The sequence below is a fragment of the Elephas maximus genome, chromosome 10 (assembly GCF_024166365.1).
Source record: "Elephas maximus indicus isolate mEleMax1 chromosome 10, mEleMax1 primary haplotype, whole genome shotgun sequence".
Lineage (NCBI taxonomy): Eukaryota > Metazoa > Chordata > Mammalia > Proboscidea > Elephantidae > Elephas > Elephas maximus.
Window position 1 is genome coordinate 106790224 of NC_064828.1, and position 26002 is coordinate 106816225.

General features: G+C 41.9%; 1 protein-coding gene across 1 annotated transcript; it reads left to right on the plus strand.

Annotated features, from left to right (window-relative positions):
* Positions 1-18: 18 nt before the first annotated feature.
* UBR7 (ubiquitin protein ligase E3 component n-recognin 7) lies at positions 19-21476 on the plus strand. Its single transcript, XM_049898594.1, has 11 exons — positions 19-225; positions 2633-2766; positions 3425-3485; positions 4365-4460; positions 6719-6772; positions 6992-7097; positions 8302-8510; positions 8671-8820; positions 11829-11991; positions 13025-13086; positions 19192-21476. Exons 1-11 carry the CDS (start codon positions 76-78, stop codon positions 19282-19284), a joined length of 1278 nt encoding a protein of 425 aa, XP_049754551.1. The 5' UTR covers positions 19-75; the 3' UTR covers positions 19285-21476.
* The last annotated feature ends 4526 nt before the right edge of the window (positions 21477-26002 follow it).

The window sequence follows — 26002 nt, forward strand, 5'->3', positions numbered from 1 at the left end:
CCTCCGGCTACGCCTCTCGCGGCCGCTTTTCCCGCCTCCGCCGGGGCAGAGCTGCGAGCCGGGTGACAGTTGAGGATGGCCGGAGCAGAGGGCTCCGCTGGGCGGCATTCGGAGCTGGAGCCTGTGGTATCGTTGGTCGACGTCCTTGAGGAGGACGAGGAACTGGAGAATGAGGCGTGCGCTGTGCTGGGCGGCAGCGACTCCGAGAAGTGCTCCTATTCGCAGGTGGGCGCGCGGCCCGGGCCTCAAGTCCCCTCCGGCTCCCGCTGAGCCACCCCTCCCGGCCAGACTCCCAGTTCCAGGCGCCTCGGTCGTCTCCCCTGGGCTGGTCCAGGGCCGATGTTCGCCTCTGGGGTTCCCGCTCCAGGCCCGGATGCGCCTTTATCCTCCCAGGGCCCCTTTGTCGTTCTGTGCCCAGCCTTTCTCCTCCCGCAGTCTTCCTCCATCCAGCGCTCGGGATTCTCCAGGCTTGACCCTGGAGCGGCTGCTCAGTCCATCTCCAGTGTCTTCTTGGTAGCCCAGCCACTTCTTAGGAAACCATCCCCGTGACTTCTCAAATCCAGACATCTTTGTTTCTACTTCTCCCATTCTAAGGGCATTTATTAAGAACAGAACCATTAGGTTTTTTTTTTTTTTAAACTTTTATTTATTTTGTTGTTGAGAATACACGCTGCGAAGCAGACACCGATTCAACAGTTTCTACGTGTACAATTCGATGACATTGATTGCATTCTTCAACTTGTGCAGCCAGTCTCACCCTCCTCTTCTGAGTTGCTCCCCATTAACATAAACTCACTGCCTCCTAAGTTTCCTATCTGATTTTTCAAGTTACCGTTGTCAGTTTGATCCCATATAGGTAGTTCTTAAAAGAGCATAATGCTCAAGGCAGACCTTTTTTACTAGTTAAGCTAAACTATTGCTTGGTTTTAAGAAGACTTCAGGAGATATTTTTGATGTAAGGCTTAAAGATGATATCAGGGCAATAGTTTCAGGGGTTCATCCAGCCTCCATAGCTCCAGAAAGTCTGGAGTTCATGACATTTTGAAATTCTGTTCTGCATTTTCTTCCTTTTGATCAGGATACTTCTATAGGATCTTTGATCAAAACCACTAGATATTTATCAGGAGAGTCAAAGCAGGGTTAAAAGAGCTCTGGATTTGAAAGCTGCCCTGTGTGGCGTGGGCTGCTGAACAGCTAGTTCCTCTCTGCCGTTTAGTTTGGCAGATGCTTGTACTTTTGTGGTGAAATGAAGCAAGTGCCATGGCTGCCTGTAGTCTGCCGGCCTTGGAAATAGACTGGAGCCAGAACAGCAGGTGACACTGGCAAGCGGGGCAGGGAGAGGAGAAAAGGAAAGAATATGTTGGAAGAGGAAATTTGACATTTGGAAGACGTTGTGAACAAGGGTTCGAGAGGGTCCGATGTAGTGTTCAGCGACTCATCCTATATTTCTAGGTATCAAAGTGGAGAAAGGTGGACAGGAGGAAACAAGGAGTGTGAATTTATAGGAGGAAGGTTACCTAGACAGGAGGGTCGAGTGGAACATTGGGGGATGAGGAGAGAGACTTGCTGTCATCATGTGGTGTGCACTGAGATCATAATGCCAGTTGTCATCAATGACCAAGTTGAATTTGCACTGTAAAGTGGTTAGATTGTTGAGTAAACCTGGCATCCAGCTGTTGGCTGGTACTTTAAAACCTCTGATCACCACTGAAACAACATTTACTGTCCTTTTAAAAAATGGTGATAGGTCCTAAGTCTGTTTGTACACTATTTTTGAAATGTAGTTAGCTTTATGAAAGTTAGCTTTAATTAAAATTCTTTCTTTATTGTAGCATAATGGCAAATTATGCTAAAAAAAATCCAGCAGTGGTTTTGTGTTTTTTTTTTAATGGCTAATTGCACAAAACATGAGTATGGCTCTGAAAAAGAGTGACCACGTCCATATACCTACCACCCAGATCAAGAAATAGAACATTACTGGCATCCCAGAAGCCTCCCTGTGTCTCTCCCTCCTCCCTACAGGAGGGTAACCATTATCACGCTTTCTAAAAGCATAAGTTTTACCTTTTTTCCCCTTCAAATTTGTATTTTGAAATTTTTTAAACCTGCAAATAGAAGATTATGAACACCTGTATACCTCTCACATACATTCCTTGTTTTATCTCTAACACTTTCCTTTTTTTTTTTCTTTTTGACTGAACCATTTGAAAAGAAGTTGCAGATATCATGACACTGCACCTCTAAATACTTCAGCATGCATCTCCTAAGAATGCATTGATTTCTTTTGTAGAATTATAAGCCTTTTCCAAAATTAAGGTGTGATATAACTGGGTACTCGCATTCTCCTGTGTTTTCATGTGCTAAAATGATTAACCAGAACAACTTGTTCACAGTTGACTGAAATTTTAAGACTTCTTATCACTTTAAGAAGAAACTGTATGTAAATAAGCATAGTGTAGTACATGTATAGTGGTATGAAACATGCAACACTTCTCGGTGGTTTTTACAGGAAGATATTGACCACAGGTAATCTGATTTTAATTATTTCTCAGATGTTAGTATACGTATTAGGTAACTATGCCATATTTTATTAATTCATCCTCTCTCTCTCCATTTTGGGGCTGTCTTTTAGGGCTCAGTAAAGAGACAAGCACTATATGCCTGTAGTACGTGCACCCCAGAGGGAGAAGAACCAGCTGGGATTTGCCTAGCTTGCAGTTACGAATGCCATGGAAGTCATAAACTTTTTGAGCTATATACGAAAAGGTAAAGCCAGTCAGAGATTGTTACTGAATGCTCCTTTCCCAGCTGCACTTTTTTTTCTTAATTTTGTTTTTCCCTTAAAAGTAGTTGTGCACTAGTGACATTTAATATAATTATTTTATATAATGTAATTAGAGAAGGTAATTTTTCTAGAGGGCCTTTTAAGATATAACTGTGGTACAAGCTGAAGCTACTCATTCTTCTCTGCCATTGTTTTACATCTATTTACATGTATGTAGATATAGTTACGTGTACGTAGATATATGCATAGGGAGCCCTGGCAGCGCAGCGGTTAAGCATTTCACTGTGAACTAAAAAAGTCATCAGTTTGAATCGACCAGCTGCTCCTTGGAGACCCTATGGGCCAGTTCTACTCTGACCTATAGTGTCACTATGAGTTGGAATCTGGGCTTGGTTTGGTTTTATACACAGGTATATATATATATGATATATCTATCTGTCTTTATGCATGTTAATTTCTAGAATGTAAAATCCCATTTATTGTTATGTGTTTGGGAACATTCTGAATTGAATACCTGAACAGCAACCAAGTCTTCTTTTTAGATCCTGGAAAATTGTGGAAAAAGGAGTAGGCTATGATTTGAGTTTAAAGAGTAAGTTAAAAAGAAAAATAAAATTGGCTCTTCTTCCTTTATTTCAGAAATTTTCGTTGTGATTGTGGAAACAGCAAGTTTAAAAATTTGGAATGCAAACTATTTCCTGTAAGTAAGCACTATATATAAATGCGGAGAAAGAAGCTGAAGTTGATATTTGCCAGAGTGGGTGAAAACCAAATGTTTTCCAAAAAGGAACTTCTTATTCTCTGCAGTGGTCAAATCAATAATAGACTTATTTTATTTTTCACTTTGTTGGAAAAACCGTATACCCTGTTCTAAGCCTACTGAATAGATTGTAATTAATGTGAAGGGTTTGGGGGAAAAATGTTCTTAAAAGCGTTTCAGGTTCAGTTATGTCGGTTGTGTTCATGCTGTGAGGCTTTTAGAGAAAAGAATATGACTTTAAAAACTGAGTAAGTAAAACATGCTAGCAATGAATGTGGGCTAGATGCACACAAGAGTTTTTCACTGCTTTTTTGTTAATAAAACCTGCTTATGCAAAAACCTTCAATAAAACAACAAATGAAAGAGAAAGTAAGAAATGCCACATTGTTCAATTGTAATTGCTAAAGATGTCATGCTTTTTCCCTCCTTTGAAGGTATTTTTAGGCAATTTCCTTGCCTGCTTTTGATCTCCTAGTACCGTGGGGTCCTTAACTATCCCTGCTGGTCATAAAGAAGTACCCCCAAAATTTCAGGTCAATGTCAGTTTACATAGGTTAATAATTAATAATTAATTTTTTTCTCCATTTAATTGAATGGGTATATTCAATTTTCCCCTAATTGCTACAAAAAATAAATTTTATCTTTTTTCTGTATCTTGGGAAAAGTGTCCCTTCAGTGGGAGTGATTTTTTTTCTTTGCACTTTGAAAGTTAAAGACCAGCTTCTAGCGGGGGGAGATACTAATTTAATGCATACATTTCATCATGCGTGAAATTGTAGTTAAAATTAAACAATGTTACATATTGAAATTGTCTTTCAGGATAAAGCAAAGGTAAATTCAGGCAATAAGTACAATGACAACTTTTTTGGACTGTACTGCGTTTGCAAGAGACCTTATCCTGATCCTGAAGATGAGGTAAGAGAATTCGAGGTTAAAACCTGGGGCTCCGTTATCACTGGCTTTAACTCCTCAGCCTCTTGACATATGTGGGCTTCTGTAGCTGTTCAGCAGGGGGGGTGTGCATATTGTGAAAGAATTCTAAATTTATCCCTTCTTAATGAGTCTGGGCTAGATTTATTACTGGTACAGATCTGAACTACTATTCTCACTTTTACATTATAAAAATGAAACATTGTCCAGAACTTTCCCAAGGCCAAGACTTCTTTCCTTCCCTCTGTGTTCTTCCCTTTCTCTGTTTGCCTGCTTTCTCCTCCCCCAGTCACTCAAGAAATGACCTTTAAATTCTTGCCTCCTTGAAAGGAAAGAAATGCGGTTTGAGTGTATAAACTAGGCCCTCTTTAAAAATTCCGTTAGGAATATATACAAAATTAAGAGTTTTTCTTCTTCACTTCTGTACCTTCCTACCTCCCAGACAAAACCACTGTTAACACTTTTCGATGTATATATTCTTAGAACTTTTTCAATGCACGTGTAAGTAGTTGAGTGAATGTGTGTTTCTGTGTAGTTTCCTTTTTTTTAAACAAAAGTGAAAACAGTACTGCAACTTTTCTTCTCAGCATATCATAGCCATCCTTCCATGTCAGATGTAAACACCAATTTACATCATTCTAAGTGTCGCAGAGTATTCCATAGTTTCATATGGCATGAGTTAGTTCACCTAAATTTTCTTCTGTACGAGAATGGTCATGTCTGGTTTTTCACTATTATAAAAAAGGCTGCAGTGAACATCTTTATATGTCTTAGTCGTCTAGTGCTGCTATAACAGAAATACCACAAGTGGATGGCTTTAACAAAGAGAAATTTATTCTGTCAGACTCTAGGAGCCTAGAAGTCCTCTTGCTCCCTCTGGGCCTCTCTGTTGTGTTCCCTGTCAGGGCAGTCATCGGCTGTAGCTGGGCACCATCTAGTTCTTCTGGTCTCAGGCTGATGTAGTCTCTGGTTTATGTGGCCCTTTCTGTCTCTGGGGCTCATAATTACCTTGTGCCTTGGTGTTCTTCATTCTCCTTTGATCCAGGTGGGTTGAGACCAATTGATACATCTTAGATGGCCATTTGCTAGCGTTTAAGACCCCAGATGCCACTCTCCAAAGTGGGATGCAGAATGTTTTCTTAATAGATTTTATTATGCCAATTGACTTAGATGTCCCCTGAAACCATGGTCCCCAAACCCTAAAGGAGTTCTTTTTATCTTTAGAGAAATTAGCCTTCTTCCTTGCTTTCTAACTGTCTTAGATTTGTAATTGTTGAACCGAATTATATAGAAGAACAAATTGAAGATATCTTTGATATCTTATAAAACTGTTGGATCAAAAGACAGAAAAAACAAGACGAGGAAAAGACAGGACAGCATTGGAATTGTTAATCAGTAGACATGAAAGCCTGGGGATGAAAGGAAAATCATTCAAAAAACTGTCTACGTCCTTCGGTATATAATCTTTCTAGGGTTGACATTTAATTATTTAATTAATTCAAATGAAAGAAATTGTTGCTGTCCATATTATCAAGAAAGTGTCTTTCGCATTTACTTTTCAGTTTTCTTGGCAGCATGGTGTGGTAAGAAGTCCCAGTTGCCACATTCCAAGTTGGTCAATTCACATTCCCTCCCGGGGCCTCAGTTTGTGTGTAAAATGGGAAAATGAAAATGCCCTGCTTACGAAGTTTTAAAACCAGATGCCCCATAGGGTTTCCAAGGAGTGGCTGTTGGATTCAAGCTGCTGACCTTTTGGTTAGCAGCCAAGCTCTTAACCACTATGCCATCAGGGCTCCAGATATTAGGTAATTGATATGAAAGAGCTTTTGGTAATGGCAAGGTGCTAATCTCAATGAGGAGCCCTGGTGGCACAGTGGTTAAGAGCTGTGGCAGCTAACTAAAACGTTGGCAGGTGAAATTCACCAGCCGCTCCATGGAATCCCTATGGGGCAGTTCTACTCTTTCCTGTAACGTTGCTCTGAGTTGTAATTGACTTGATGGCAGTGCACTTGGTTTTTTGTTTTATCCCAGTGAAACCCTTACATGACACCAGTTCGTGTAGAACAGATTTCTTTGGCCCTTTGATCCATTGTTTCACCCTATCCCTTTGAGTACTGGCATGTGAATAGGAGTCTCAAAGTTGGTAGAGAATTATTTAATATCTAATTTTACTGTGTGCCACGATTATTTCTATGTCCCAGTATTCAATGTAATCATTAGCCAACAAACTGTTTCTGTGTTAGATTCCAGATGAAATGATCCAGTGTGTAGTCTGTGAAGACTGGTTCCATGGAAGGGTAAGGAAAGCTTCTTTCACCTTATTAAGCTATTATAAAGCCTTTGGAAAAAATTAAAAGGATTTTTTGCCTTTTTAATGGTTATATTTTACACCATGACTACTTTTCTGCAAATATAATATTATTAGTGTACTATTGTAATATTTGTTTATAAAATAATGGGCATTTTGGACAACGTGGGGAATCACAAGAAAAATATTCTGTTTTCTGTACTGACAGCATCTTGGTGCCACTCCCCCTGAGAGTGGGGATTTCCAAGAGATGGTGTGCCAAGCTTGTATGAAACGCTGTTCTTTCTTGTGGACTTACGCTGCACAATTGGCAGGTAGGAATCTGTGAAGTGTATGTCGCGAACCTGTGCTTGTGAAATTTGTAGGTTCAAGCCACAATTTTTAGGAACTGTTTTTAACGGGACCCTGAGATATAAGAAGGAAGTATAAGACACGTTCCTTCTCCACAAAGTGCTTCTAGATTGGTTGGGAGATTACCGAGAACAAATGTATACTTAAATGGCAGATTGTGGCTGGGACCAGAATTAGACAAAATGGAGGAGACAGTTTTGACTGGGGCTTTGAAAGAGAAATAGAAAGAAAATAAGTTGTTCTTAAATGCTCTTGGTTGGGGAGGGAGTAATTATAATCTAATTGAGTTCCTTTATTATACATGGAGAAACTGACTCAAAACAACTAATCAACAATGAATGGTCTTGATGCATTAAATATTTCATCTTATAAAAAAAAATTTTTTTTTTTTATAGGTAATACTATATGTGTTATTTAGTTTATTTTTAAGGTAGCAGTTTTCATAATACCAGCAGCTCTGGCCTCATAATTGGTTGCTTCCCTTAACTTATGGGAACACTTCACCATACAGACCACAGCAGCACAGCCACACCTAAGATCTCGTCCTGCACCTTTGACTTGCCTAAAGTCCCTGAACGTGGTGCACTTTCTGTTCACACTCTTTGCAGTCATATCTCTCACTTTCCACAGACACTGGATCTGTATGTATTTCTCATTTCTCGGGTTTTCCTAATTGTGTTCTCCCCGCTCCGTCCCTTCCCCGTCAGAAATGACCTAATCTCCTATGACATTGAGAGGTCCTCACCCAGTCTGAGCTCCCTTACCGTTTCTTGTCTTTCCGACTCAGTGTTGCTGCCTCTGCACTCATCCTTTTTAATTTCCTCAACTGCCCTTCTGCCTGTGCTCGCAGTTAAATCTCTTGTCCTGCCACTTGCTTCTTGAGTTATGCCATCTTTGTAGCTTCTGCAGCTTTTCTTCCCTCCTTTATGTATAAAGTACATAAGTAATGATTCATGTTTTTAAATGAAGTGTTGAAGTATTTGCACTCTGGATTAGGCAGGCATACCCCGAAAAGGTGTCGATATTTGCTTTTTTCTTTTCCTTCCACACGTTAAGGTTGGCTTTTCTCCTTTTCTGGATTCTGAAATAGTTTTTAATCAGGCTAAGTGATTTTCTTGTCAGATAGGTCAGTAGATTTTTTTTTTCTTTTTTTAATTATACCCACAGTAACCAAAGTATCTGCTGAGGATGAGGGGTTGCTGCTGAATGTGGATGGAAAAGGTGATCAGGAAGTCATCAAAACTGAAAATGGAGATCATCAAGACAGTATCCTCAAAGAGGATGTCCCAGAAAGTGGAAAAGATGCTGTGAAGGACATTAAAGTAGAGCAGACGAACGAACCATGTACCAGCTCCAGTTCTGAGTCTGATCTCCAGGTAATGTAGGGAAGCATGAGCCATAAAATGTAGGCAAAGCCATTCCAGGAAGCTCTGTATCTTTGGATTTCATTGGTACTTTATGCCTAAAGAAATGTCTTCATAAAATTTAAGCTATGATAGCTTTAAGAACACACTTCGAAACTTAATTTTATTTCAGACAGCGTTTAAGAATCAGAGTCTCGACTCAGAATCGCAATCCAGCTGCAAATTTCAAGAATTTAAAGCTAAGCAGTTTATAAAGAAAGACACTGCCACCTATTGGCCCCTGAACTGGCGTAGCAAGTTATGTACCTGCAAAGACTGTATGGTGAGTACCTGATCAAGGTCAATGTTAGTGTGTTTTGTGGACTGATGTCTAAAAAAGAACAACCGAAATGGGTATTTATGGAATTGATGTAAGGAGTGTAGGAAATTAAAAATTTTTTCATATTAAGTAGATTTATCAAGTAGAACTTGCAGTCTGAATACTTTCAAATTTATGGAAGAAACGAAGAATTAGTTTTTTATGAGCAATGTAAAATTTCTGAATTTTAATAATTAAGCATTAAATAACAATAATTATAAAAAAATTAAAATATATAAAACAAAACAGAAAAGCCTACTATATATAGCTATCTGGCCCTAATCTTGCTTTTCCCCTCATTTAAACTCTTTCATGGCTTTAGTTTAAAAGTGCTGTTTTTTTTTTCTGTCTTTAAAATTTTAGAGTCTGTAGGTTCATCCTTAAAAAAAATTTTTTTTTGTTGTACTTTAGATGAAGGTTTACAGAACAAACCAGCTTCTCATTAAACAGTTAAAACACATACTGTCTTGTGACATTGGTTGCCAGCCCCACAACATGTCAACACTCACCCTTCTCGATCTTCGGTTCCCAATTACTAGCTTTCCTGTCCCCTCCTGCCTTCTACTCCTTGCCCCTGAGCTGGTGTGCCCCTTTAGTCTCATTTTGTTTTATGGGCCTGTCTAATCTTTGGCTGAAGGGTAAACCTCAGGAGAGACTTCATTACTGAGCCAGAAGGGTGTCCGGGGGCCATACTCTTAGGGCTTCTCCAGTCTCTTGCAGGCCAGTAAGTCTGGTCTTTTTTTTGTTGAGTTAGAATTTTGTTCTGCATTTTTCTCCAGCTCTGTTCAGGACCCTCTATTGTGATCCCTGTCAGAGCAGTCAGTGATGGTAGCCAGTTACCATCTAACTGTACTGGACTCAGACTGGTGGAGGTCATGGTAGTTGTGGTCTGTTAGTCCTTTGGACTAATCTTTCCCTGGTGTCTTTAGTTTTCTTCATTCTCCCTTGCTCCCAAAGGTATGAGACCAGTGGAGTATCTTAGATGGCTTTTCAAGGCTTTTAAGACCCCAGATGCTACTCACCGAAGTAGAATGTGGAACTTTTTTTTATAAACTATGTTATGCCAATTGAGCTAGATGTTCCCCAAGACCATGGTCCTCATAGCTCCCAGCCCAGAAATTTGGTACCTCAGGGAGTTTGGATGTGTCTGTGGAGCTTCCATGAGCTTGCCTTGTACAAGTTATGCTGGGTTTCCCAGTATTGTATACTGTCTTACCCCTCACCAAAGTTTCCACTTATATATTGTCTATTTAGTGTTTTTCCATCCCCATCCTTCTCCTCCCTTGTAACCCACCAGCAGTGCATAAGAGTTCCGGTCTACTTGCAGCCTTTCCAACATTTGTTATTTTCTGTTTTTTTTTTTAATTGGTGCCAGTAGTGCTGGGGTGAGATGGTATTTCATTCTGGTTTTGATTTGCATTTCTCTAATGGCTAATGATCAAGAGCATTTCGTCATGTGTCTGTAAGCCCCTTGAATGTCTTCTTTGGTGAAGTGTCTGTTCATTTCCTTCGCTCATTTTTTTTTTTTTTTGTCTTTTTGTTTTAGAGGTGTTGAATTTTCCTATAGACTTTAGAGATTAGACCCTTGTTGGATTTGTAATACCCAAAGAGTTTTTTCCCAGTCTGTAGGTTCTCTTTTTACTCTTTTGGTGAAGTCTTTTGACGAGCATAAGTGTTTAGTTTTTAGAAAATCCCAGTTATCTAGCTTATCCTCTGGAGTTTTTGTGTTGTTAATTATGGTTTGTATCTTGTTAATGCCGTGTATTAGGCCTTTAGTGTTGATCCTGTTTTTTCTTCTATGAAACTTTATAGTCTTTGGTTTTATATTTAGGCCTTTGATCCATTTTGAGTTAGTTTTTGTATATGTTGTGAGGTATGGGCCCTGTTTCATTTTTTTGCAGATGGACATCCAGTTTTGCAGCATATTTGTTAAAAAGAATGTCTTTTCCCCATTTGATGGACTTTGGGCCCTTGTTGAAGATCAGGTGACTGTAGATGAACGGATTTACACCTGGGTTCTCAGTTCTGTTCCATTGGTCAGTGTGTTTGTCATTGTACCAGGCTGTTCTGACTACAGTCGCTGTATAGCAGGTTCTGAGGTCAGGCAGCGTAAGTCCTCCTACTTTAGTCTTCTTCAATAATGCTTTACTTATCTGGGATCTGCTTCCTTTCCATATAAAGTTAATGATGAGTTTTTCCATCTTTTTAAAGAATGTTGGTATTTGGATCAGGATTGCACTGTATTTGTAGATTGCTTTGGTTGGAGTTATCATTTTCACAGTGTTGAGTCTACCTAACCATGAGCAGGGTATGTTTTTCCATTTATGTAGGTCTTTTTTGATTTCTTGCAGTAGTGTTTTGTAGTTTTCTTTTATAGGTCTTTTACATCCTTGGTTAGATTTATTCCTAAGTATTTTATTTTTTTTAGGGGCTATTATAAATGGTATTGTTTTCCTGATTTCCTTTTCTTCGTTCTCTTTGTTGGTATATAAGAATCCAACTGATTTTTGTATGTTTATCTTGTATCCTTCAACTCTGCTGAATCTTTCTATTCCAGTCGTTTTCTCATGGAGTCTTTTGGGTTTTCTATGTATAGTACCATATCATCCACAAATAGGGACAGTTTTACTTCTTCCTTAACAAGAATTACACAGTATTTTTTTATATACTTATTGCAGTGGTTATCTTTTTTATGTCATAGAGTTACTTGTAACAAACTGCTTGAAAGTTACAGTAAGTCAATGGTTTTTAAATAGAGATCTCATATACCGTATATCTGTGAGGTTAGGGGATTTCTGAAAGAGATTTGAGCAAAAAGAATAAATTAAGCACTCTCTTCTTATGATAAAAGGCTCAGGTTTTCCTAGCTGTTACTCTAGAAACCTTATATAACTTTTTGGTGATTCTTGTGAAGTTAATGTTTTGACAATGATACACAGTTCTAATGAGAAACTGGTTTTATTTCTCAAAAGAAAATGTATGGAGATCTAGATGTCCTGTTCCTGACAGATGAGTATGACACCGTTTTGGCTTATGAAAACAAAGGCAAGATTGACCAGGCAACTGATAGGCGAGACCCTTTAATGGATACCCTAAACAGGATGAATAGAGTCCAGCAAGTGGAACTGATTTGTGGTAAATACTGTGTGTGTGAAAATTCTCGAAGCTTTCAAAGTTTCCATCGCTATTAAAAAACGTATGTACAAGGAGGATAATAAACACCTATTGTTTTAATTTACTGCAAAGAAGTTTAAAAATTTGAATTGTATAGTTATAGTAGGCCTAAACTACAGTTGCATAATTTTGGTATTGTTGGGTATTCAGCTGTTATTGCCATTGAATCAGGGCTAAATGCTGGAGTAATTACATGCTTGAGAAACCACAATGTGTGCTGTTTTGATTAAGGGTAGATGTGGGAGTAAAGAAGAATAGAATATCCATTTCTTTTTCCATCCATTGAGCAGTTCCCTCATCATGCCATCTGTTAGACAATTACTGAGATTGTGTCAGTGGTTCACAGGAAACCACTACAGGGGAAAACACCCCCACGCCCTAAGTGTAGGCTTTTACATTTCCCGCCCCCCGCCCCCCTACTCTGCCCACGTGATTTCAGTGATTTCCATCCCAGCCAGTTTCCACTCAGGTGTCACCACCTTTGTGTGTGCCCCTTTTACGGCATTTATCACTTCTGTCTTTTGTTTGTAACTGGTTGGTTAATCATCTTTTGCCTTTGTTGGACTAAAAGCTTTCTGAGGATGGAGGCTGCATTTCAAAGATCTTTGTAGTCCTCAAGGTACCTTGCACTTAGTGTAAACTGTTAAGTGAATAAATCAGTTTTAAAACTTAATGTTTGACTAATCCAAGGTTATTTCGTGTAGTAAAATTCCATAGAAATAGGTAACACTTAAAAAAACCTTTGCTCATCAGGAGTGAGGGTCTTTCCTCTCCCTGCCCCCCACGTTTTAAAAAATAAAGAGTCAGAGGGATCAGAGTAAAGTGCAGAGAATTTGGGAGAAATTGGGAACAAGTTCCTGTACACATTTCACTTAAGAAAAATTTGATTTAGACTATTAACATACTCAGATGTCAATGGTAAAAGAAATATTTTGTTTTTAAAAGCAAATGGCTTACCTAAAGTTTAAGTGCTTTTTTTGTTGTTTTGATTTAGAATACAATGATTTGAAGACTGAACTTAAAGACTATCTCAAGAGATTTGCTGATGATGGCACGGTATGTTGAGTTAAAGAATTTAATCATAGTCTTGTATGTTTTGAATAAACTGTTTATTTCTTCTGGTGAAAAAAAGGACCGTGCATCTTAAATGGGATACCTGAGGAGAGTTTAATGCAGAGATAGAGAGGTGTAAGCAGGGTTGAGGGAGATCGGTGAGTGCTGGTGAAACGCCAAAGCACTAGTGGCAACACGGGAAGTCCTTAACCCTGGGCTGGAAGGGATGAGGGGAGGGAACAGTCACACAAACTCTGCAAAGACTATGATATTTTTATCCAAGTGACTTGCACGCTACGCCTTTTTTTTTTTTGCCGCCTGTGCCATTCCAGAACTGTTTTACTTAATTTCATCATTTCTGTGTGTTATGTGTGCGTGTATGTTATTGACATGGGCATGTTATTTGTGAAAAAAATGCAGTGGTTCTAGCTTAGGAGAGGGCCATTGGAAGGAATCAGAGATCCTGCACTATGGAAATGCCCATCCTGACCTCGAAGCAAGGATCCCTGGAGCAGGAGGGAGAAATGACCAGAGAGTTAAAAATTAAAATTTTCTGGGATACTGGATTGCATAGTTTAAAATAGGAGAACTTTATAACCATGGACAAAAAAAATGTATCTTGCTAGTAAGAGAGTCTATAGACTTTTTTTTTTTTAATTCATTATTGTGCTTTAGATAAAAGTTTATCGTGCAAATTAGTTTCTCATTCAAAAATTTATACACAAATTGTTTTGTGACATTAGTTGCAGTCCCTCCAATGTGTCAGCACTCTCCCCCTTTCCCTTTACACCCTGGGTTCCCTGTGTCCATTCGTCCAGGTTTCCTGTCCTTTCTTGCCTTCTCCTCATTGGTTTTGGGCAGGTGTTATATCTTTGTGAACTTCAGGAGAGGCTTCAGTTCTGAGTTAGCAGGGGGGCTATAGTCTCTGGGGGTTCTTCCAGTCTCTTTCAGACCAGTGAGTCTCGTCTTTTTTTGTGAATTTGAATTTTGTTCTACATTTTTCTCCCGCTCTGTCCAGGACCTTCTGTTGTGATCCCTGTCAGAGTAGTCAGTAGTGGTAGCTGGGTACCATCTAGTTCTTCTAGGCTCAGGCTGGTAGAGGCTGTGGCTCATGTGGTCTGCTAGTCCTTTGGACTAATATTTCCCTTGTGTCTTTGGTTTTCTTTATTCTCCTTTGCTCTGGACGGGATGGGACCAATAGGTGGGTCCCCGATGGCTGCTCCCAAGCTTTTAAGACCCCAGACACAACTCACAAAGTAGGATGCAGAACATTTTATTTATGAAGTATGTTATGACAACTGACCTAGATGTCCCCCGAGACCATGGTCCCCACTCCTCAGCCCCAGTGAATCAGTCCTTTCAGATGTTTGGAAGCTTCTGTGACTTTGCCTTGGTTAAGTTGACTAACTTCCTCTATATTGTGTGTTGTCTTTCCCTTTACCAAAGTTAACATTTGTTTACTATCTAGTTAGTGATTTTCCCTCCCTACCCCTCCCCTCCTTTATAACCTCAAAGATTGTTTTTTTCTGTGTGTAAGCCTTTTCTTGTGTTTTTATAATAGTGGTCTCATGCAATATTGGTCCTTTTGTGATTAACTTATTTCACTCAACATAATACCTTCCAGATTCATCCATGTGTGAGATGTTTCTCGGATTCATTAGTGTTCTTTATCGTTGCCTAGTATTCCATCATGTGTATGTATCCTAATTTTTATGGTTTATCCGTTCATCTGTTGATGGGCACTTAGGTTGTTTCCATCTTTTTGCTATTGTGAATAATGTTGCAGTGAACTTGGGTGTGCATATGTCTATTTGTGTGATGGCTCTTATTTCTCTAGGATATATTTCCAGGAATGGGATTGCTGGGTTGTATGGTATTTCTAGCTTTTTAAGGAGGCACCATATCGTTTTCCATAGTGGTTGTACCATTTTACATTCCCACAAGCAGTGCATAAGAGTTCCAGTCTTTCCACAACGTCCCCAACACTTGTTATTTTCTCTTTTTTTGATTCATGCCAGTAATGCTGGGGTGAGATGGTATCTCACTGTAGTTTTGATTTGTTTTTCTCTAATGGCTAATGATTGAGAGCATTTGCTCATGTGTCTGTTAGCTGCCTAAATGTCTTCTTTGGTGAGGTGTCTGTTCATATCCTTTACCCATTTTTTAATTGGATTGTCTTTTTGTTGTTGAGTTGTTGAAGTATTTATTAGATTTTAGAGATTAGACCTTTGTTGGGTGATTGTAGCCAAATATTTTTCCCAGTCTGTAGGTTTTCTTTTTACGCTTTCAGCGAAGTCTTCTGATGAGCCTACGTATTTAATTCTTAGGAGCTCCCAGTTATCTAGTTTCCCATCTGGTGTTTGTGCATTGTTAGTTATGCTCTGTGTCCTCTATATGCTGCGTATTAGGGCCTCTATAGACCTGTAACAGTGACACTGACTATGGAATGTGCGATGGTTTAAAGTAGGCTCCCAAAGGAATTTACAAACACTTCCTAGACTTTTTAAAAATAAATTCGTGACCATTTTTTTTCCTAAAATACTTACCCAACTTCCAAACGCAGAAACAAAAAGCAAAATTTAACTTTCAGGGCCTAAGGTTGTCCTTGTAAGTAGTAAATGCTTTGCCCGCTGTAGCCAGAGATACAGATTGAGTCAGATACGGGTCTGAAGGATACCCAAGAGGTACCCTGAGACCTGCTTTCTTAGAAGAAGTCTCTGACAGCCTACTTTAGGTCATTTTCTTCTTTCTCATAAGTATATGAAGAATTTTTAGTTGCCTGAATTTCTGGAAAGGGTTATAGCACTGCCTTCCTGCAAAATGACTTATAAAGTCAATGGCTAAGAGAGCCTTCTCCTAAGTGGTTTTCTCATTTTTTAGAAAACGTTTTCCACTTCCACTATGAATGCCTACTTCCCAACAGTTCTTAAACCATGATAATTCTTGTTTCTATTGCAAGACTATTCTCTGGTTAGCGTAGACTCGTACGTCTATATCCTAGCACTAGGAATCTTCTGGGTATAGTGGAGGACACTTTGCCTCGCTATTTTAATCTCTGCACGATGAATAGACCGCTTGAAGTGTTTCAAATAGTGTCGAAGCACGTGCTCTTGACTTGGGTGCTGTTGCACCTCTGCTTTTGTTACGCCTTGTGGCCACAATGCTTGTTCCTAATTGTATTTTACACACATATTCAAAATCACATAAAAGGAAAAAATTAGATATGTTGCCTTTTTCCATTCACGTTTGGGACAATTTTGTGTCATCGTCTTCACATGTACCTTCAACATCCAGGTTTTTGTTGTTACTGCAGCCACTGCTTATGAGTCTTCAAGAGAAATTTTTTTTTTATCAGAACGACGATTTCAAAGGACAGAAAAATATGATTTTTTTTGTTTGTTTGTTTGTCCCATGGGACTAATAACTAGATCTTTACAACAAAAAAACGAAACCTTCAAATTGCCGTAAGGCTTAACCTGCCTCGGTTGTGTTTGTCTGCGGGGGATAACACTAAAAGCTTCTGGGTGTTCTCAGATGATGGACTGCCTTTTATTTAATGTTTGTGTTTGAGTTTAAAAAACAAGCAAACCAACCAACCAACAACAACAAAAAAACCCCTTAGAAACCCCACAAACTTTCTGCGAGGAATCAATAGATTATTTATTATGAAATGCAAGTATTTATTCAATAACATTTCTCCTCTGTATAGCTGTGACCATTTGAGGATATCTAGACTCTAAAAATTGCACACTCTAATTTGTGTGTTTTTAGGTCTTCCCACAAGATTATTACCAGAAAAATTATTTTCTTTTCCTATTGTTTTTCAGTAGTTAATGTTTGTGATCCAAGGTAGGGACAGATCCCTCATTTTGTAGCTCCCAAATTTTGTATTTTTTTAGCGTTTTACAGGTGTACTTTTCCGAGCCATGTAGTCAAGTTCATTAGGGCACTGGTCTGCTGTTACTTCAGGGTGTGTCAGCCATCTAGATCCTGAATCTGTGAGGAGGTTTAATTCCCTAGCAGTTGACCAGCAGTTCTGAGTTTTTGCTCTTGGTAAGTGGTGTATCAGCCACTGGCCTTTAGTAGAGCACAGACAAGACTTATGTTTTTTCATTTAGAGGATTAAATAGTATCTTACCCCAAGAAGGTTACTTCCAGTTAGCATTGCCACTTGAGTGTGTTAGGGGCGCTTGCCCCTGTGAGTGAAAGCCGGGGGCAGGGGCATTCACTTCATACAATAGCTTTTGACCACTTTCTCTTTCTCCCTCTTGCTCTCACAAATTCACATGCCCTCTCTCTCTTTCCTTTCCTCTCCCTACTTCACCTTCCTTCCTAACAATAAACTAACCTTTGTAGTTAAAAAACGAATGAACAAACCTGTCTCTTGAGATGGCCATTAGAAAGCTTGAGATTAGGGCAACTCTTACAGACCCGTTCTTCGGATGAGCAGGGACTCATTCTAGGTTGCCCCAGTTTGCTTTTTTAATCCATATTTTCCCTTTATCTTCTTTTCATATTTTTAGTACTTTGTCTTGCTGATGCCCTAGATGTTCTGCATCCTTTTTCCAAAAAAATGGAGGATAAATTTCTCATTTTTACTGTATAAAATGGACATTCCATTGCACTAAAAGTAGTACTCCTATAGTTTTGTTTGTTTCTGGCCAGTTATTTTTCTGTTTATATAGCAAACATCTTTAATTTTGGACTCTTAAACCTTCTCCTCTCTCAGTAAGGAAGAAAGCACAAATCTCAAAGCAAAACAGCCTTTGTGTTTTGTGGGTGCTTAGGCAGAGCTGAAGGACATTCCAGAAAGACAGCCGTGGTAGCGGACATGCAGTGATCTTAGGAGAGCGTTTGCACTCTTGAGTTGCAGGCTAGTTCAGCCACTTTTCTTCTCGGCTCATATTCATTGAGAACTCACTGTGGGCCAGGCAGCGCATACAGGCATTCGAGCCATCTGATCTTCAGATGACCCCAGTAGGCACGCACTGCTTTTGTCTCCATTTTGTATGAGAAATCCGAGGTAGGTGATGGAAACTAAGCTCTACCCATGATACTATTTCGCCTGGCTGTGTGGCTCTGAACAGGTCAGACTCTATGAGCTGTGGCTATCTCTTCTATACAATGGAGATAGGATAACTAATTACACATTAAAATAATTCTTATCACCCATGTTGTCTGACTCGTTTGTGAATGTTAGGACACATCATTTGTTCTTGTTAGGGGCTGTCGATTCTGACTCATAGCGACCCTTATGTACAACACAATGAAATCAGTGCCTGGTTCTGTACCATCCTCACAATCGTTGCTGTGTTTGAGCCCATTGTTGCAGCCACTGTGTCAGTTCATCTCATCGAGAGTCTTCCTCTCTTTTTGCTGACCCTCTACTTCACCAAGCATGATGTCCTTCTCCAGGGACTGGTCCCTCCTGATATCATGTCCAAAGTACGTGAGATGAAGTCCCACCGTTCTTCTTTCTAAGGAGTATTCTGGCTGTACTTCTTCCAAGATAGACTTGTTCCGTGTTTCTGGCAGTCCATGGTATATTCAGTGTTCTTCGCCGACAGTATAATTCAAAGGCATCAATTCTTCAGTCTCCCTTATTCATTTTCCAGCTTTTGCATGCATATGAGGTGACTGAAAATAGCACCTTAGTCCTCAAGGTGACATCTTTGCTTTTCAACACTTTAAAGAGGTCTTTTGCAGCAGATTTGCCCAATGCAAGATGTCATTTGATTTCTTGACTGCTGCTTCTATGAGCGTTGATTGTGGATCCCAGTGAATGAAAACCCATTGCCGTCGAGTCAATTCCGACTCAATACCAACCCTGTAGGACAAAGCAGAACTGCCCCACAGGGTTCCCAAGGAAAGGTTGGTGGATTCGAACTGCCAGCCTTTGGTTAGCAGCTGTAGCTCTTAACCATGGCGCCACTAGGGCTCCAAGTAAAATGAAATCCTTGACAATTTCAATATTTTCTCTGTTTATCTTGATGTTGCTTATTGGTCCAGTCGTGAGGATTTTTGTTTTCTTGATGTTAACTTGTAAGAACCCATCATTACTGTTCTGTCATTTAGTTCCCTTTCCTAATCTTTGCTTTTCATCAACAGGTTGTGAAGAGAGAGGACATTCAGCAGTTCTTTGAAGAATTTCAGTCAAAAAAGAGAAGAAGAGTGGATGGGATGCAGTATTACTGCAGCTAGAAGGCAAGATGGAGCCTTGCCTCTCAGGCCAATGAAAATGCCACTAAAATAAAAGAGGCATCTTTCACAGTCGATCCCCTTTCCATCCTCCTCTCTTTCCAGAGGCCGCCTCCTCTGGCCTCGTGCTTTCCCATTCTCCTTAACTACAGTAGCCACAGTGTGTATGCTGATTTCATAACCAGCATTCTTCTTTACGACTCAGCTAAATGCAACTCATTCCACAGACTTCAGCCCTCTACTTGATATACCCAGGGTGATTTGCTTTTCAGTTTTAAGAAGTTTGATTTGGTTTTGAGAAAGCAAATTGGTTTCTTCCTTAACGATTTGTTCTTTAACTCCTTAATGTGTCTCCTTTGCCACAGAGCCATTGTATTCCAGGAGCTGCTCTGTAGGGCATCGCAGAAGGTTCTCTTCCAGTTGGGTGGAACCTTACAGGCCCCTCACCCCTATGATCATGGTGCCTTGGGTCAAAGCTTCCTTGAGCCTGGTCCGCTCCTTCTCCCACATCCCTGCTGTTTTGAGGGTTGACCATGGCATAGAAGGGATCTTGGGAGTGATTTCTTCTGGTCTTAACCTCCAGGGTGGCCAGGACTGATGGTTTTTTGGCTTGGACTGTCTCAGGCAGGGAGATTGGATAATGCCAGAGCCGAGGAAGCAACCTTTGTTACGAACTTTACTAGTAAATTTAAAGTGGGATTTTCATTCACAATTCTCCTGGCACTAGAATATTAGAACTTCAGTACTCTAGTGCTCAGAGGACTTCTGGGAGGAATGGAGCAGTGCACTGTCCCTTTCCTGCTGCCTTGTACAACAGACCGGGTACCAGCCCTGTGAGATCTTGGCTGTTTACAGAGCCCTTTGATTTTTTATATTATCAGGGATATTCATAAGCAAAAGCATGTACTGAAAACAGACCTATTTTGATATTGTTTCTGTTATGAAAATGTTATTAAAACCGAAGTAAATTATTTTTCCCCCTTAAATCTGTGCTGAAGAAAAAAATGATACTGACTTAGCTGACTTGTAGTGAGCAGGGCAGTCATCGCTGTGTTTTGAAAGAGGCAGACTCTCTGGAAGAGATTCCAAGCAAGGCTGTAGGCCACACGAATGATGGGTTTTCTGTATATAAACTTTAACGTCCACAGCTGGTTCCCTAATGACTATGAGATCTTCATTTGAAGCTCCTCATGGAATGTTATATAAAACCCCATATTTGAAGGGAAATCCTTCAAATGGAATCCCTTTAAAGCCCCTCAGTCTATGTGGAAAACACCTTTTGATAAGTATAGAGCCCTCAGTTGCTCTCCCTCTGGAGGAATGAGGTCTTTCTTACAGTAGGAGACACACTGAGGTATGTCACCACAAGCGTGAGGTGTTGGGGCTACATGTGTATGCTAATATCCCTTTGCGTGTCCACCAGTCAATGCGTATATGAGCGGCCGCCAATCCCTGGGTGAGAGGAACGAGGCCTACAAAAAGCCAAGGCCTCAAAGGAATGGTACAACGGTACACCCGCTATTTCCTGGGTTAAACCTCGTAGTGGCGGACCCTCCTGGAGAGGGCTGGGTGGAGCCGGAAGTCTCATGGCTGCCGGAGACGCTGGTGTGCCCTGAGCTGGCCTTATAGAGAGGGCTAGGTTAAAAAGCTCAGGGTGTTTGAGGTTGTTTACAATCAGTGGCTTGGAAACGTTTTCCCAAGTCTGAGGATTTTTGTACCCCTTCTGCAAGGTTGCAGTATTTGTGTACCACTGTGGCCTGCAAGTTTATACCTTCTCAGATGTCTGACTTAACTACCAGAAAGTTCCTTACTTCTGTGACAGGTCGGGACCGCGTCTTGGAGGTGACGCTTGTCTGTGCAGCACAGTAATGCAGATCACCCAGTGCCGAAGGGCTTGTTGTCTGAAAGGTACTCTTCCTTTTACGTTAACCGGAAAACCTCTTTTTTACCTGTTGTTCACAACTAGTTTTCTTACTGACTGTATTCAACTGTCTCTTCTTGTAGAGACTGATTTTGGCCAAGACGTGGCATTTGACATTAATGCATGTTTTCTGCAAAACAAGAATATATTAGTTGCTTTTAAGGAATTCTGGCATCGTATGTGCGTTTTTGTAGAAATTGTTACTGGACTTAAAACTACATAATTAACTATAATCAGGTTTCTGTAAAAATTTAAATAAAACCAATTTAAAATACTGGCTTTTCAGATTGTTCTTTGTCATATTTAAATCTGCACAGCCTCCCTCTGTAGGTCCTGGCGTAATATGAGAGTGGCCTGACGACTCTTCTTGCCACAGGGCCTGCTCTCAAAGCCCAGCCGGCTGAAGATGTTAAGTAGTTCATTTCTCTCCTGCTGTTTGTAAAATGCAGCCTCACCTGAGTCCTCCTCCACCCAGTGGAGCTCCTTTATGGCCAGCTTTGCTACACCTCCTGGGAGGGAGGTTCCATAATCCCCGTTGGGTTCTAAATGAACAAGAAAACGAAGAAATGGGCTTGGGTCCTGGCCAAGAATGAGCGCAGAATGACTCCTGCTTTCAAGCTCACAGTCCGAAGGAAAGATGAGGTCCACCTATGTGGTAGCCATTATTTCAAAAGGAACTGTCCAAACCAAAGAGCCAGCTTAGAGGCCCATCTGTGGCCTCGCCCCAGCCTTGCCTCCTTGGAGATTCCTCAGACGTGTGGTCATCATCCGTGGAGATTTAAGCTTAGCTGTGGAAGTACTCTGTACTCCAGCTCTGCCCTGGAGCTGCTCATGTATCTGAACACTAAAGATTATATAATCTCAACACTGGGAAAACTGCAATTCTGACAGCCCCTCTAGAGGGTTTAGTGGAGCAGAATAAAATTGAAAGGGCAAGTCAAGTGATTACAGGACCTTAGAAGGGAGCTGGCCCAGCTCCCACCGAAGATTAGCCTGGTCTGGGGAGAATGGGGAGTACAAGAAAGCAACCTAGCAGAGGCCCGGAGCCAGGAAGGCAGCCTCCCAGTGAGGTCTTGAAGCTGCCACCAGAGGCAAGCCTTGGTCTGAAGGGGCATTCAACAGGTGGTGCTGGGATAACACCATCGGTACCTCACTTCCCCTGAACCAACAGGCTTTAGGTAGGTGTTTGCTCCATACTTAGAGCTGCACAGCCGCTAGGTTGGAAGGGACCTGAGAAATCACGCAGCCTCATCTCTCAGGGCAGGAGTCCCGTCCTCTACAGATGACCCTCATGAGGCACCCGGGCTGGTCTTGGCCACTCAGTTTCTATGCCTCCATGCTCTTGGGGTGGCACCCCAGTTTTCAGCGAGTTCTCTGCCCCTCCACTTCCCTGCCATGTGGTCTGAGGGACACTAACCACCCCCTTTCCAAGCTCCTGGAAGAGGTCACGTGAGCACTAGGGGAGCCAGCCTTAGGACGAAGCCAAGCTCTGGAAGGCAAAGAAGGGAGAACGAAACCAGGTCTTTGGTGATCCAGGCATTCAGCCATGGGATCAAGCCTCGCTTGAAGCTTGTGCTGCTGGCAGACTTTTCCATAGCAGAGAGCACTCCTACAGTCCTCTAGCTTCTGCTTTTGAATGCTCGCGTGATGGGGTGCTCATTACCTCACTAGACACGCATTCCCAGTCCTCAGCGACTCCTATGGAAAAGGCTAGGGCTTCTGGACTACGCTGTCGGCTTCCCATCCATATCTTTGCTCCTGTCTTCTCCCCGTGTTTCCTCCTTGGCAGGAGTGGGGGCTGTTGACGGTGCTTTCTGTTAGCCTGCCAAGCAACTCCATTGTTCCTCCTTGACTCCCCCCACCTGGAGACTCCCTGGGCTCCTGTGTGGTTCTTGCTCTGTTTCCCTCCCTCAGGGCCCAGCCTCCTAGCTTCACCCTCTTGTGTCTGCCTCAGGCCTCAAGACCCAGCTGACCAGCAGTTTAGTTAAATGAGCTGAATTGAAAAGGCTACAATCAACCCATTACTTTTGTCTCCTTCCACCCCAAGCACTCTGTGGAGCAAGGTACGTCCCCTGGGGTCTGGAAGGCCCTGAGACCCTGGGACCAACTGTGGCCTGTGCTTTACCTTTTCGTATGTCCCCTTTGGCCCCACGTGCAACTCAGTGTTTCCATGGCAGAGGCCTGCTGAGGCGCAGAGCAGTGGGATGACCATCTCAAGGCCAGAGCACAGCCCATGTATGGGGAAGGGACTTGTTAGCCTCCCTCAGGAAAGCTCCCTGAGGCAGGCCCAGAGCTGTAAACAGAACTGGGCAGCCCCTGGGAAAAACAGAACCTGCTTTAGAATGACAGAGTTGCCTTTTCTACACAGTTTATTCCCAAAGGCTGGAGTCAAAAGTCATTCCCTGGTTTCCTTCTTGGTCCGTGTGCAGGTCAAATGCCTTTCCTGGTATCTTCCCTGCATTGCGGCCCCTGCCCCTCAGCCACCTCTTCATTGTGGATGGGGAAGACCTGAGACATCGTGACAACGCTAGTATTCAAATCACTGACGTTTCACTTTGGAATAGCACTTAACCCAGTTGGTAATAATATATCTGTGAGTGTATTTTGTTAGAATCTGTTCCCCCACTAAGCCACAAAAATTCCGTGAGGTCAGGGACTGTGTCCTTTCTGTTCATTATTAGAGCGCTGGAGCCATTGTTTGTTAGATACATGAATGACAGTGCTCATTTGTGCATCAAACAGTTTGTGAGCGCTGGGCACGGGCTGGAAGCTTCTGTGTACATTATCTCATTCAGTCCTCACGATGACCCTAAGAGTATCATTGTCTACCCCCATTTTAACCAGTTAACCAATTGTCATTGAGTTGACTCTGGCTCAAGGTGACCCCATGTGTGTCAGAAAACTGCTCCATAGGGTGTTCAGTGGCTGAAGTACATCAACAGGCCTTTCTTCTGAGGTGCCTCTGGGTGGACTTGAACCTCCAACTTTTCAGTTTGCACCACCCAGGGGCTCCACCCCCATTGTACAGATATAGAAACTGAGGCTCAGAGAAGGTGAGGTGGTACAGCTAGTCAATGATGACACCCAAAATCAAGTATGGACTCACCTGATCCCAGGCCCTGCCTCGTACCCCACCAGTCTGGCCTCCCTGAAGTGGGGGCACCTGGGAGCAGTTAAGAGACTGGGCAGAAATAAAGGAAGAGGCCGATGGTGTTTGTCTAAATCACAGGGTGCCATATGCTACCCTGGAGTAACAGGGGCATTGACCCTTCTTGTTTTATTTTGGACTTAACCTGACAGAACTGGACTCTCTTCCAGCATCTAAAAGGAACCCTAATGGCACAGTGGTTAAGTGCTCAGCTGCTAATCAAAAGGTTGGTGGTTCCAACCTACCCAGTGGCGGAGAAAGACCCGGCACTCTGCTCTCAGAAGGATTACAGCACAGGAAACCCTATAACCCAGTGTCGTTGAGTTGATTCCGATTCATAGTGACTCATAGAGTAGAACTGCCCCATAGGGTTTCCAAGTAGTGGCTGGTGGATTCAAACTGCTGACCTTTTGGTTAGCAGGTGACCTCTAAACCACTGCACCACCAGGCCTCCTATGGAAACCCTATGGTGGCAATTCTAGTCAGTCACGTGGGGTCGCTGTGAATTGGAATAGACTTGATCACACCCAGCGACAACAATAACCAACATCTAAGCTACTCCAGGGAGGTTTAGAAAACCTACCAAGAAACAAGACTCCAGCTCAGCCTGCCCAAGTGCACAGCTGGGAATGGAAGGTGACACCCGCTGGAGTATGTAGGCCTGCCTTCGCCTACCAGGAATGCCACACAGAACAGATGATTTAAAATGGTAGCCGCCAGGCAGATGGAGGTGGGCTGAGGTGGGGGCTGACAACTTGGGTAGACTCCATCAGGGAACCAGGAGCCACTTCGTAGCTAGAAAAGAGAAACACTGAGCTGTAGGAAGTAAGAGGGAAGGAAGGCGTCACCCTGCCTGGTCTGTCTCAGCTTGGGAAAAAGCAAGCCCACAACCTCCCAGGCAGAGATTCCTCCCTCAGGCCCCAAGCTTTGTTGGGCATCTGGATCCCCTGGGGACCTACCCATTGGCAAGTGGATGGTTCAGGCAGCTCAGCCGGAGGAGGGCCTAGGTGGGAGTCAGAACCGCTACTTGCCCTGGCAACACTGAGGGAAGAGTTAAATGGAGATGGCTTTGCAAGGCCTTTGTAGATGGTGAGACTTTTCTGTCTTGTGGCTCTCACTATAACCCTGTGACAAGGGCATTGGTGCAGTGTACAGCAGTTCCCCACCTTACCTATGGTTTCAGTGACCGCCCCCCACCCCCGTCAACTGTGGTTGGCAAGTATTACACATTCACATAACCTTTTTTATAGTATATTGTTATAATTAATTTTTGAATATTTTTATTACTATAAAAAATGAATTCATTATTAGTTATTGCTGTTAATCTCTTACTGAGCCTAACTTAAACATTAAACTTTAGCGTAGGTATGTATGTACAGGACAAAACACAGTATATATAGGGTTAGAGACTATCTGTGATTTGAGGCATCCATGGGGGTCTTGGAATATATCCCCCACGGATAAGAAGGGACTACTGTAGTGCTAAGAACTCCACCTGTGAGACTGGACAGACCTGCTCGCAGATCTCACTGGCCATGTTAGTTTCTGTGCCTCAGTTTCCTCACCTGCCCAATCAGGGCAATATTTATATACCTTACTGGGTTGTGGAGAGCATCATGTGCCTGGCACAGCGTAGGTGCTCACCACATGTG

Bases quoted from the DNA above. Each gene is read 5' to 3' on its own strand.
- UBR7 (XM_049898594.1), top strand. From the start codon at position 76: ATGGCCGGAGCAGAGGGCTCCGCTGGGCGGCATTCGGAGCTGGAGCCT. The intron at 2,767-3,424 runs GTAAAGCCAGTC...CCTTTATTTCAG, and splicing joins TTTGAGCTATATACGAAAAG to AAATTTTCGTTGTGATTGTG. The intron at 8,821-11,828 runs GTGAGTACCTGA...ATTTCTCAAAAG, and splicing joins GTACCTGCAAAGACTGTATG to AAAATGTATGGAGATCTAGA.